At 38.9% G+C, this 13,361-nt stretch overlaps 1 protein-coding gene across 3 annotated transcripts in view; it reads right to left on the reverse strand.

The window, feature by feature from the left end:
• Positions 1-13,361, reverse strand: part of Usp53 (ubiquitin specific peptidase 53) — a 60,872-nt gene that overhangs the window by 24,102 nt on the left and 23,409 nt on the right. For 2 of the 3 annotated variants that reach the window (XM_048333786.1, XM_048333784.1), the window contains 5 exons: positions 10,182-10,316; positions 6,397-6,510; positions 6,235-6,317; positions 2,364-2,469; positions 773-919 (listed from right to left, as the gene is read on the reverse strand). In XM_048333786.1, coding sequence (XP_048189743.1) covers positions 773-919; positions 2,364-2,469; positions 6,235-6,317; positions 6,397-6,510; positions 10,182-10,205 — 474 coding nt within the window. In that variant the 5' untranslated portion in view covers positions 10,206-10,316. The remainder of the gene's footprint in view (positions 1-772; positions 920-2,363; positions 2,470-6,234; positions 6,318-6,396; positions 6,511-10,181; positions 10,317-13,361) is intronic. The other variant, XM_048333785.1, reaches the window with a different exon arrangement.

Below are 13,361 nucleotides of genomic sequence, written 5' to 3' on the forward strand. Positions count from 1 at the left end.
GCAACACTACTATGATGAATCATGTGTCTGACTTATTGAAAACCAGTCACAAGCACATTGCTCCAACACCATAGCATCGTGTTATTGCTAAAGATACTGCTGACACTGAACCCTTAGCATTCCTACTTTTAATCAGTCCACAAAACGTAAAGCCTCATAAAATGAATAAATTATAAAATAGTAAAGTAGCACAATATCTCTAATGGCACACGATTGACACTCATCAAATACTCACAATGTGACATCAATTTCATATTCCTGATATTCCTCAGCTGAATCACAATTTGAACATCTAATCTAAAGTATAATATCTAAAATTTTCAGTGTAACATTAATCAACTTAAAACATTAACAATCAAGTACATCAATAGATCTACAAATTAATGTTAAATCTTAAACACTTATCCAGATTAAGTATCATATATACTTATCAGAAATGCTATACTACATGCATATATATTGATATATGTATAACATGTGTATAATATATAATATGTATATATATATATATGCATAAAACTACCCTGCTATTATCATTATTGCAGAGTGAGAGGGAATGAGATAGTCTCTCATGCATAGATAATGGAGAAAGCATTCCACTTAGCCTGGTCTGATTAAATTCATCTTGTAATAGAGAACAACTGAATGTTATTATTTTTAGCTTTTTTGAGGCATTAGGCCCTGGAAAAGAAAAGCTACATGTATTATAACATATGAAGATACCTCAGAGAATTTCAAAACAAAGGGAAAAGCATAGATACAGCTAAAATACCCCAGGAAGGTAGAGATGAGTAGCCAAGTTCCGGACAACATCTTCGGTCAGGTCTGAATGTTCAGAATCCCAGACTAAACCAATCGTCACAATCTCAGGGCAATTCATTAAAACACGGCGGATTTTTATTTTCTGACCACAGTTACTCTACAGAAAAACACAAAAGGCAATTGAAATTATCCAAACAGATCTACCACAGGTAAAGCTTTGTACAGGTAAAACAAGTCTAAGATATCAGAAATCTGTCACTTCAGTTGATCAGAAATTGACTTCTAACTAGCTACTTGTCTTAACTACTGCTTAAACAAGATAATTTCTAATCAGATAATTCATAGTTATTTTTGTTGATCTATTAAAACAAGAATCCATCCTTTAAAAAAGCAGAAAACACGAGGTGCTAGTGGCTCATGCCTGTAATCCTAGCTACTCAGGAGACTAAGATCTGAGGATCTGGATTCAAATCCACACAGGGAAGGAAAGTCTGTGAAACTTTTATCTCTTATTAATTACAGAAAAAGTTGGCAGTGGTGCTGTAGCTCAAGTGGTAGAGTGGTAGCCTTGAGCAAAAGTAACTTAGGGACAACATCCAGTCCCAGAGTTCAAGTCCTAGGAAAAAAAAGAACCAGCAGCAGCACAAAGCTCTTGAGAAAAAGAGTATCATTCATCATACTTATTTAAAGAAATAAAAACTACTCAGGAGGCTGAGATCTGAGGATCACTGTTCAAAGCCAGCCTAGGCAGGAAAGTCTATGAGACTCTTATCTCCAATTAACTACCAGAAAACCACAAGTGGTGCTGTGGCTCAAAGTGGTAGAGTGTTGCCCTTGAGCAAAAAAACTCAGGGACAGTACTCAGGCCCCATTCAAGCCCCATAACTAACCCCTAGCCCCACAAAACCATTCTTGCTAGTTGATACATTTCAGAACACTGAAAACAAATTCAATCAGCATAAATAGGCTTAAATCCCTCACAAATTTATGAATGAATGTGTGTGTGTGTGTGTGTGTGTGTGTGTGTGTGTGTGTGTGTGTGTGTGTTTCTGTGAGAGTCTTGGAGCTTGAACTCAGGGTCTGGGCACTGTTCTTGAGCTTTTTGCTTTAAGGCTAGTGCCTCCTGAGCCACAGCTCCACTTAAGGCTTTTTTGGTGCTTAATTGGTGAGAAGAGTCTCACAGACTTTTCCTGCCCTGCTTGGCTTCTAACCACGATTCTCAAATGTCAGCCTCCTGAGTAGCTAGGATTACAGGTATTAGCCACCGGCACCTAGATATTTTGTTTTGTTTTTGAAATGGCGTCTCACTATGCTGTACAGGCTGCTCTCGAACTTGTATGTTCAAATGCTCTTCACTTCAGCATCCCAAGTAGCTCAGATGAGAAATAGACACTACTGTCCCCAGATAAGTGGGAGTTGTTACAGAAACAGTGAGAAGGTAAATAATTCTCATGATATAGTTACCCAAAATAACATTAAGGAAATACAAATTCTGAAAGTTAATTCTACATATAGAAACAATATTTACTGATAATATCTGAGTGCTTATTTTCACATTTACAAACATAAATTCATCCTAGTATTTTCTAAATTATACTTACAGGACATTTCCTGTAGTCATCAGTTGTATTTGCTGCTTGAAGCAGTTCTGCAAACATTTCTGGTTTAAAGCGTTCATGCCTTTCCATCATTCTCTCAACTTCATTGCTACCAAAAATGTTTAAAAAAGCAGTCTCAATATAGGCCATTACCTTAACAACAAGTCTAAATTACACCTGAAAACATGATCAATACATAGTAATAGATGTGCATTACTTCTTCTGTGTAAAGCATGAATATGTCTGAAAAACGAACCATGAATGTATATAAAGTGAAAACTTACTAAGTCTGGCAGGAAGGTAGCACATGTATAGAATAAAACAACCCTGCAACTGTGCTTCGGTTTGGGACTCCCTGAATGAAAGTCATAGTCCTGCCAGGAGCAAAGGCTTGAAACAAAGGATTCTTTTATTTGATTACTTAATAATTAAGAGACTTGTGTGTAAACTCTCTAACAAAAGAAAAAACAACAACATTGTAGGACACGTTTTCTCTCTCTGGCCCAAAGTTCCGAGAAGTAAAGTTTTATTTCTTCTAGAATTAAGTGCAGAGGTCATAGCTAAAGTTATTCAAGATGGACTTGTGCCTTCGTTCCCACTACACATGCCAATTATTGTTGTAGAGCAGAGGTCACCTTCTTCACTCCTTATTGGGGAACTGTGTCACTCTACTCACTTCCCCAGGAATCCTTCAGGTCAAAGTACTAGAAACCTTTAAACAACAACTTAAACAAGTTTCAAGAGGAAAGGTGAAACACAAATTGCCATTGTAGAAGCAAGCTCTGCTTCTGCTAAATAGCAATGTAACTGTTCTGGATATGTTCAACAATGCAATAGTTTATCAATAAGCATTAAAAAATATAAGCACTCTTTGAGACCCTTCACATGTCTATTAGAAAACACCAAATCTGATTATTTCATTCAAAAAGCATTGCACAGAATAGTTTTTTACAAAACTGAGCATGGGAACACTGGTTAACAGACAGACAGTGCAGCCAATTGGACTTGGATTTTAATCCTCATCCACTCAAAGTAGGGATGTCAGGGCCTTGAAATCATTTGGTGCAGGACAGGATAGACATTTATGTTTCTTGTCAGCTTTCCATAGGCCATCTTGATATACTGATAATTTTTTATGGCTTGCAAGTGCTGTTGGAAACATCCAAAGGGCCCTTGGTCCTGAAATGTCTTCCAGGATCATAAAACTTTTTTTCCTTTCTTTTCTTCTTTGTGCTGGTCCTAGTGCTTGAACTCAGTGCCTGGGCACTGTCCCTAAGCTTCTGTCCTCCAGAGAAGGACTTAAGCACTTGAGCCATATATCTACTTCTGGCCTTTAGGTGGTCAATTGGAGAAAAGAGTCTCATGGACTTTCCTGACCTGGCTGGCTTTGAATCGCAGTGCTCAGATCTCTCAGTCTCCTTTAGTAGTTAGGATTACACACCTGAGCCACTAGTGGCCAGCTCATTTGATTTATTTTCATCAAGATAGTATCTTTGTTAAGATGAAAAGCAACAATTTACGTATATCCTGGAATGCAGCAAACATTCAGTAACTGATATTCAGTAGTTATTACCAGTAAGAGAGACTTTGTAAAAGCTAGTATTATGTGTATGTGTGTATGCATGTGCGCGCGCACACACACGCACACACACACACACACAATTCAGTCTTTGACCCTGCAACAAGAGAGATTGATGAGGATCTAGTTCTTGTTATTTAAGATAATGCTCCAGAAAAACATGAGTGAGGAGATTAAGGCTATCGAATCAGAGACTACATTCTGAACAGAGAAAGGGAGGAAGAACATGGGGATCACTGAGAGGCAACAGGATATCTGAAAAGCACAGAGAAACACAAGCCAAGAGAGCAAAAGAGAAAACAGTTCAACACCCTAAACTGGCCTCCCCAGTGGGGAAGAAGCTGAAGCCACAAACATAGCAATTTCAGCCACACGTTAAGCCCACACTTCCCCAAAGCCTTAACCCAGTACAAAGGTTTAGTGTGACAGTGACTGCTCTGGTGTGACAAGATTGCTTTGGAGGAATGTCATCCCACATATCTCACAGAGTTATAGTAAGTTGCCATGTTGAGAGGGTTCTACTGTTCGAGATTGAGAATCCCTGGGGATTTGCAACCTAGGAATGTTCCTGGCTCAGGTGGTCTAGGTGGGAGACAGCCATGAACTATGAACGGAAACTGTACAGAGGAATGTTCATGGCTCAGGTGGTCTGGGTGGGAGACAGTCATGAATGAAGGCTGTACAGAGGAATGTTCTTAGCTTGGGTGCTCTGAGTTGGAGACAGTTATGAACCATGAACAGAGGCTGCACAGAGGAAGAGGGTCTGATGAGGATTCAGGAAGTGAGAGCTCAGGCAGTAAGGATGCAGTCAGTGTTCAGTCCACTCAAAATTTTGCAGTTTGCTATCCTGTTCAAATACCATCCCAATTATCAGATAAATTGAAAACAGAAAGAGTAACAGCTGATTCCACTTGACTGAAATTAGAATAACAAAATAACACTCTAACTCAAATAACACAATGATTATTGTAACAAAAATCTTTAAGAATAGGGCCTGGGGCTGGGGATATAGCCTAGTGGCAAGAGTGCCTGCCTCGGAGAGTGCCTGCCTCGGATACACGAGGCCCTAGGTTCGATTCCTCAGCACCACATATACAGAAAACAGCCAGAAGCGGCGCTGTGGCTCAAGTGGCAGAGTGCTAGCCTTGAGCGGGAAGAAGCCAGGGACAGTGCTCAGGCCCTGAGTCCAAGGCCCAGGACTGGCCAAAAAAAAAAAAAAAAAAAGAATAGGGCCTGGCATGGTGGCAATCACCTGTAATCCCAGCTATGTAGGGGGAAAGGCAGGAGGATGGTAGTCTGAGACCAGCTTACAGGCAAAAAGCATGAGACCCTATCTGAGAAATATAGCAAAAAGAGTTGGAGAGATGGCTCAAGTAGTCGTGTGCTTACCTAGCAAATATAAGAGCCTGAATTCAAAACTCAGTACTGAGAAACATAAAATGAAAGAAAGGGAAAGAAAAAGACAGGAGAGGAAGAGAAGGGAAGGGCAGGACTGGAGACGGGTTGACAGGGGAGATAAGGAGCGGAATGAGATGGGAAGAGAAGGGCAGAAAAAGGAAGAATTTTTCACATTTTCTTTCCTCTGCTTATCCTGGCTTTTATCACTGTGAAGGGATGAGTGGAGCTAACAGGAAACCCAGCCACCTATAAAGGGAACACGTTGTTGCTAACTAACAAGAAGAATCTTCTGCTCCATTTACAACATTTCTCATTCCAAGCTCCTTCCTCAGTTCCATAACTAGGTAGAAAATTTGAAATGCTTTATAATTTTGTACAATTTTACCTATTTTGCAAATATACAGGTTGAGCATCCCTAATTTGACATTTTAAAGTTCGCAATCTGAAACTTTCTGAGTACCAAAATAATATCCCAAATACAAACTTCCAAACCTGACTTGATGACACGGGCACAGTCAAAATGTAGGTGTTTTTAAAACAGGCCAGGAAATCCCCTTTGGGCAAAATGAATCTTAACCTTAGACTTGGGTCCCATCCCCTGAAGGGCTCATTATGAATATGCAAATATCCCCAAATCTGAAATTCAAAACACTGTTGTTCCTAAGCACTTTGGACAAGGAAGGAAAGCTAACCTCCATTAGGTTAAATGACACATGGGCAATGGACGTAGACTACTGAGCTAGAAATCCTTCAGACCCCTTTTCAGAAGGATATTTGCAGGCCTCAGAAAACAGAGTGGGGAATTCCTACATGTTCTTGTTTTACAGAAAAAAAAATGCTCATTTGCTGAAGTGTGTGATTAACATCTGGGTTAAACAATATTTGGTGGATTCTTACCATAGGGCTGTTGTAGAAATGTAGCGCACAAACTCGGTAAAGGGTAGAGGGTCTGATGACGCGCCACAGCTACGACACACACACTGCGGGTAAAAGCAAACATTCAGTCCACCGCCACCAAGCCTGAGCACAGTGTTTAGTAAAATAAGGAAGCCTCTTCACCTGTTCATACAGGGTCATAGCAAACTTCTGGTGAGTAATACAGGATTTAGAGGTGCACATGTCTGCATCTCTGCTTGGCACTAGGTGAAAGTGAATCCTCTCCAGTATATTTTCCTAATTTAAAATAAGAAACAAACAAACGAAATGAATTGCTGATCATGCAGAAAACACTGTATCTCTTCGTAACAGAACATTTTGCCATGTGTACATTTAGGAATGTCACATGTATTGTTTGCTTTTCAGCTTTCTTCTCTAATCAACACTTTAAATGGTCAACCATTCTTTGGTGCTAGCTAAAAATATTGTTTAATAAAAGAAACATCATGTAACAGGAATGACCACAGCAGAGAAAAATCAAGCAGTGATTAGATATTTTGACAACACTGGAATGATTAATTTTCAGGCATGATAGTGTTACTGTTTTATTTTTAGTCCCTGTTTTAGTAGAGGTACTTATCAAATTAGTTATGGATAAAACTAAATAACCTCAGATTTGCTTTAAAATCTACTGTGGGAACAGCAATTTGAGAAAGAAAGTAGAGATGAACCAAAATTGGTCACACATTTATAACTACTAAAGGTGCACTATGGGATATGAAAGTTCACAGTCTATGCCCACCACTTCAAATTTTTCAAAAGAAAGCTTTTTAAAGAGTTTTAAAATAAAACTATCATACCTAGTTAGGACCCTTATGCTTAGATTGGTTAAATATCTATCTTTTTCTTGAGAATTGTTCATCAGAGCTCAGAGCAATGAATGGTGATTCAAGAGAAGCAGAATTGCTTACTCAGGTGCAGAAATCGAATGCCATTACAGCCACCTGGCAATGGGACAGAAACCGGAAGAGAGAATCTGCTGCACTTTACCACAGAGGTTCAAGCTGAAGCCATGTGACCACATGAAGATGGAACTGCGGTACTAAAGCACTGGATGAAAGCAAGGCTGGGGGACCTATGATCAGCAGTATTAATTTTATACTATGTTCAAAAACGTACTTTGCAAGTTAATGCATTCAGAGTATAACAGAGAAAAAATGTTTCTCAAAAATATATGATTTAAAATGAAGATTTTGAAAATCCTCTCTCAAACTAGTCCTTAGTGGCTGATATCTACAGTTTTATGTCAGGAAAAATAGTTTCTTATATTCTTATACCAAGCAAAGGCCAGTAACTTCTTAAAAATCCTGCTTAGACAAGCTAGATTATCTAAACTTAAAATATCAATAATATGGACTCAATATTTATACTTAATACTACATTCTAGACAGGGTCCTACAATATGTAACAAACCTCACACAATTTCAGATTTAAAATACAGACCAATAGTGAATATCAATTTCCTTAACAGAATAAACCTTTTCTTACCACAGTTTCACCAACAGATTTTATTTTATTTTTATTTTTTAGTAATAATAAAAGTAGTAATAAGAGATTGAACTCAGGGCCTTGGCACTTGCTAGCTGGGTGCTTTACTACTTGAGCCACACTCCCAGGCCTTCTACCTTTAGTTATGTTTTCACTTTTGCCCATTCCAGACTTGGACCATAATCCTACTACCTAAACCTTCTGCTGTAGCTGGAATTATAAATATGCACCATCACATCTAGTTTGTTGAGACAGAATTTTGCTAATGTTTTTGTCTGTACTAGCCTCAACTACCATCCCCTAGATCTCTGTCTATTAAGCAGTTTGTGTTACAGATATGCAACCACTGGGGCTGGGAATATGGCCTAGAGGCAAGAGTGTCTGCCCCTATACATACATGAAGCCCTGGTTTCGATTCCCCAGCACCACATATATAGAAAACAGCCAGAGGTGGCACTGTGGCTCAAGTGGCAGAATGCAAGCCTTGGGCAAAAAGAAGCCAGGGACAGTGCTCAGGCCCTGAGTCCAAGGCCCAGGACTGGCAAAAAAAAAAAAAAAAAGATATGCAACCACTATATCAGCCAATCAATGGATTCTTTTTATTAACTTTCCCCTGCTTTGCCCCGAGACATTTAAAATCACTCAGTTATTTAAGTCCAGATGTTTTTTAAGTTATTTAAGTCCAGCTATTTTATGAATTATAATTATCATGCATGTTATCTAAGTAAAACTGTAAACTTCAGAATTTGGAAAAACACATGTATGTTTTAAGCAAGAGATCAATCATAAAGAGAAAAAATACAAAAAAATGAATTTCATACTGTATGTGCTGCTATTGGCACATTCTAATCAACACAGAAGAATGCCAGGCAAGGTACTAGAGTCAAGGAGCTTTCCAACTTTGGAAGGAAACCATAAAGATATTCACTAAATGAAAGATTATAAATAATGTATAAACATCAAATAAATTTTACAGACAGTGAATTCTACAGAAAGCCAGGGAACTAACTAGATCAGCTTGGTCATATATTACCTGATGGAAATGACTTAATTTGATCCTTGACAAAAGAGCAGTTTGAAAAGTTTTGAGTATTTCAAAAACTTGAGCAAAGGCTGTTAAGCAGAAATACAAAAGATGTGTGAGAAAGAGAATGGCAACTATCTCACAATGAAGGAAAATTTAGGAAAGAAGCAAAGAGATACACTGAAATTTAAGTTTTAAAAAAGGGGCCTTAGAGGTCAGAATAAAAAGTCTTGATTTCAATCGCCACAATACTTTGAAGATCAACAAACACTAAGAAGAAACTATGTAAATCTGGCAGCCAGATTAGAGACCCTAAAGGCACAGGACAGATCAACACTATCAGGAGGCTTACAAAAAGCTGAGAGCAGAGGACTGAACCAGGAAGAAATGGAGGTAAGGATACAGCATGAAAAGGAAAATGTAAGAAGTTGTGACCGAAGTTACATAATTTGCTAAGTAGAAACAGCAGCAGGAGAAAATAAATGGCTGCATCTTAAAGTACTGAGACACTGAATAGTCAACATACATAGCTAGACTGTATATAAAGCTTGTCCTGATTGCAGGGACACTCCAGATTGATTTGTACAGCAGTGACACCAGGCCTACCAGCACCAAGCCTTGACTGTCAAGCTGCTGCTCTGGAGAGCTCTCACCAATCTCTGCCCATCACCTCTGACCTGGCCACTGCATGAAAAGAAACACTACAGCAGGGTTTGGGGTGTACATATAGGCTCTGCAAAAGCAGAATCCTGACATAAGAGTTAAAACTTTGAACAAAGCCTCTGGACCTAACAAATGAATTTTTGTAGTCCAAGACTCCATAAAAATTAGAGTTAACACAAAGAATCCAAAGCAAAAATATAACACAAAACGGTCAGCATTAAACTGATGGATGGGTAAGGTAGGGATCCATTGACCAGTTCTGATGCTTTTCTATCTTTAAAATGGGTTTGGGGGGGGAGGGGGGTCTGAGGTGGGGCTTGAACTCTGGGCCTTGACACTGTCCCTGAGTTCTTCAGCTCAAGGCTAGCACTCTACCACTTGAGCCACAGTGCCACTCTAGTTTTCTGGTGGTTAAATGGAGATAAGAGTCTCACAGACTTTCCTACCTGGGCTGGCTTTGAACTGCAATCTTCAGATCTCAGTCTCCTGAGTAGCTAGGATTACAGGCGTGAGCTGCCTGCGCCCATCTAAAAATTTTTTTTTTCATTTGTCTCAGCATGTGTATTATGGAAGGAATGAACACTATTACTCTGGCCTCTTAGGGATCATCAGAAATACTTACAGAGCTCTCTGCCTCTTGGGGATTATCAGAGATACTCATAAAGCATTCTGCCTCTTAGAAATCATCAAAAACACAGAGCAGGGTGCCTCTCAGCAATCATCAGATACTTACAAAGCACTCTGCAGCATCATCCATAAGGCCAAGTTGGAACCGCTGCTCATCTTTGAAGCTTTCTGCAAGAGCATGCCTGATGTTATCTGAGGGAAGTGCTTTTTCTCGGCTGTGTTGAAATTGTGCAAATATTGTCTGGAAATGAAAAGTGCATCATATGGTTAGTGCCAACAGTGTTAAATTACTTCAGTAATATTACAACATCAAGTCACACTGAACATTCTACTCAGAAACATCATTTTATACTCAATCTATACAAAAATAAATTACTCATGTCAGTGAAGTATGGGGAGAGCTGTTCCAGCCTCTAAGAGCATAAGAACTAAAACAAAAAGTTCTCAGATCTACCTTCAAAGGCTGATTAAGGAACATTCTAACTCTTGCTAGAAGAGTCTCATAAAGGTTGTTAAAGAAACAGAGTTTTGATAAGTTGCTTTAAATGTAAAAGTATACTATAGCAAATATTAAATCATATCAGGCAAGGGTAAGCAAAAAAAATCACATAAAAAGTGGTAGGAATTCACTGGATTCTTTTTTTGGGGCATAATGTTTTCTTTTTTTTATTGTCAAAGTGTGATACAGAGGGGTTACAGATTCATATGAAAGGCAGTGAGTACATTTCTTGTTTTACTTGTTACCTCTTTCCTCATTCCCCCCCATCCCCCTTTCCCTTTCCCCGCAAGAGTTGTGCAGTTAGTTGGTTTAGGCCAAATGGTTTCTAAGTGTTGCTTTTTGAATGGTTTGTCTTTTTGTTCTTTGTCTCTCAATCCTTGTATTCCCTCTCCCTTCCCCAGTTCTACTACCCATATCAGACAATATCCCACTGGATTCTTTTTAAAAGCTAAAGTTGACCAAAATGAACATTTAGGGTTATTTCTTCAGGAGCCCAAGCCGAAGCTCAAAAATGAACAAAGTAAAAAGAAACAAAAAATAAGCCTTTAATTTCCTACTACTATACTAAATTTGCTTTAGAAAAAATGCAAATGCACATTTTGTCAAGAAGAGCTAATGATTACTTTTAAATTTTTAAGAAAAGCCCATCCTCCCTCTTAGCAATTTTCCTCACTTCTACTCTAGGCCTAAGAAATCACTAAATCAACATTTGAGAATGAAACTGTAGTATGAATCTGCTTTCTATTTTCCTTCTGAAGATACTTTCTAGTAAGTTCCAGTTTAAAGACAAACATCACATGGGAAAGGAAGTAGGTAACAAAGATGTTCAATGATAACCCCCCCCCCCCCCGCCAGCCACCGAACCCATAAGATTGCTGGGCCTCAGTGGCTCACATAATCTGAGCTACTGAAACACCTGAGATCTGAGGAAGCCAGGCCAGGGCAGAGACTCTTAGCTCCAAACCAGCAAAAAGCCTGAAGTTGAGGTGTGACTCAAGTAGTAGAGCACTAGTCTTAAGCGAAAAATCCAAGCAAGACAGGCCCTGAACTCAAGCCCCAGTACTGGCACAAACATATAATTTGTAAGACATACAAGAAATTAAAACACAAAAGTGCCAGTTGGTATTACCCAAAACAATAATTAGTTTACTCACTGTACTAGCTTAAAGTACAAATACTAAAAGATGAACAAGTAATCCTCAGATTTCATCTCTTCTTTAGATGTTTAATTTTCCAGGTGAAGTTTAAGCTACTAATCTGATATGAGACTGTTTCTCGTATTTTTTACCTTGCTTAGTATTTTCTTTGCTCAAGAGTATTCTCTGTCAGGTACAGATTAGTCCTAGAGAACACATGCCCCTGAGTGTATGGGCCTTACGATGTAATTACAGTAGCCAAGAAATAAATAAGTAGATTGTAGAATGTACTAAGATATGTAAGATCAACATAAAGAACTGCAATCAAGAGAAAAGTAAGGCAGTGAGATGGGGTGAGGAATGCCACAGGATGGTTTTCCTTTTATCTAGAGTAGTGAGGGAAGGCCTGGCTGATGAAGGCAAGCACAAAAGAAACAAGGGTGTCAGCCTGAGGACAGCTGGAAGCTTTTCAGACAAAAGGACCAGTGGAAAGACTTAGAGATGGGAGCCAGCTCTAAGAAAAAAGACCAGATTGGCTAATGTGCAATGAATGCATAGTTGTGAAAGGTGTTTTTGTTTTTGTTTGTTTGTTGGTGGGGAGAAAGCAGGGACAAAGGCAGAGGGAAAACAGCGGGCAGAAAGATCATTGTGAAGTGTTGTGAGACAGCTGGAATGAAACACTGAGCGATTCTGATTTTTACAATCGGACAAAACACTCCCAATTTCCTGTGTGGTAAATAAAATATGATACTACAATTTGATCCAGGTTTACTCTTCATCCTCTAACAATAGTACTATTGTACCATGTTTGAAAAGGAGATTATAAAATGTGTTTTGTTGGCTTATGCAAACAACGTTTTCAGGAACATAAAAAGGCATGTAAATATTTTTTGCTATTTTCCTAAGTATAGGTACGTATATTAAGAATATAAAAGAATACAAATGTCTACATATAAAATGTTATGTGCTAGAGGTGGCTCAAGTAGCAGAGTCCAAACCTCAATAATAGCAAACTTTTAAAATTCAATTTTAAATATGTTAACAAAACCTTAAATTCTTGAATGAAAGTGAATGGCTAATACATACAAAACTCCCTTTTGGTCTTTGTTTCCCTTTATTTATGCACATCTCAGCTGTGAAAAGGATCTAGCTCAAAGTGATAATGTCACTCCTTTAAACAAGCTTTAAACTTCCTAAATTACTCAGAGAAAGAGCCAAGATTTCATCAAGGCCTAGAAGGCCCTCACAGTCTGAACTCCTGTCCCAGTTATTAACTGCTCTGGAACTAATCACCTCAAAATATAGTTCCTGATTTGCTCAGGAATCTGAAATGTAGCAAAAGGGCTCTTTGCTCTGTCATCAATAGGAACCCTCTGATGCTGGGACCTAGAGTTCTGTGAAGGTGGCTAGCAGTTGGCTATTGGCTGAGACTTCATCGGTGCTGTGTGCAGGATACATGTGGCCTTTCCACATGGCTGCTTGGCTTCTTCCAAGCATGCTAGCTGCATTCCAAGAATAATCACAAGAGACGGAGTATCAAGGGCTCTATCACCTTTGCTAATCAACCCAACCTCAGGTATCCTGCAGAATCAGTTCTGGCACATTCTGTGTGGCAGAAGTCAGCTGCTGAGGCTCACCATGTTCAGGAGTT

This window comes from Perognathus longimembris, chromosome 24 (genome assembly GCF_023159225.1).
Source record: "Perognathus longimembris pacificus isolate PPM17 chromosome 24, ASM2315922v1, whole genome shotgun sequence".
In the NCBI taxonomy this organism is placed as follows: Eukaryota; Metazoa; Chordata; class Mammalia; order Rodentia; family Heteromyidae; genus Perognathus; species Perognathus longimembris.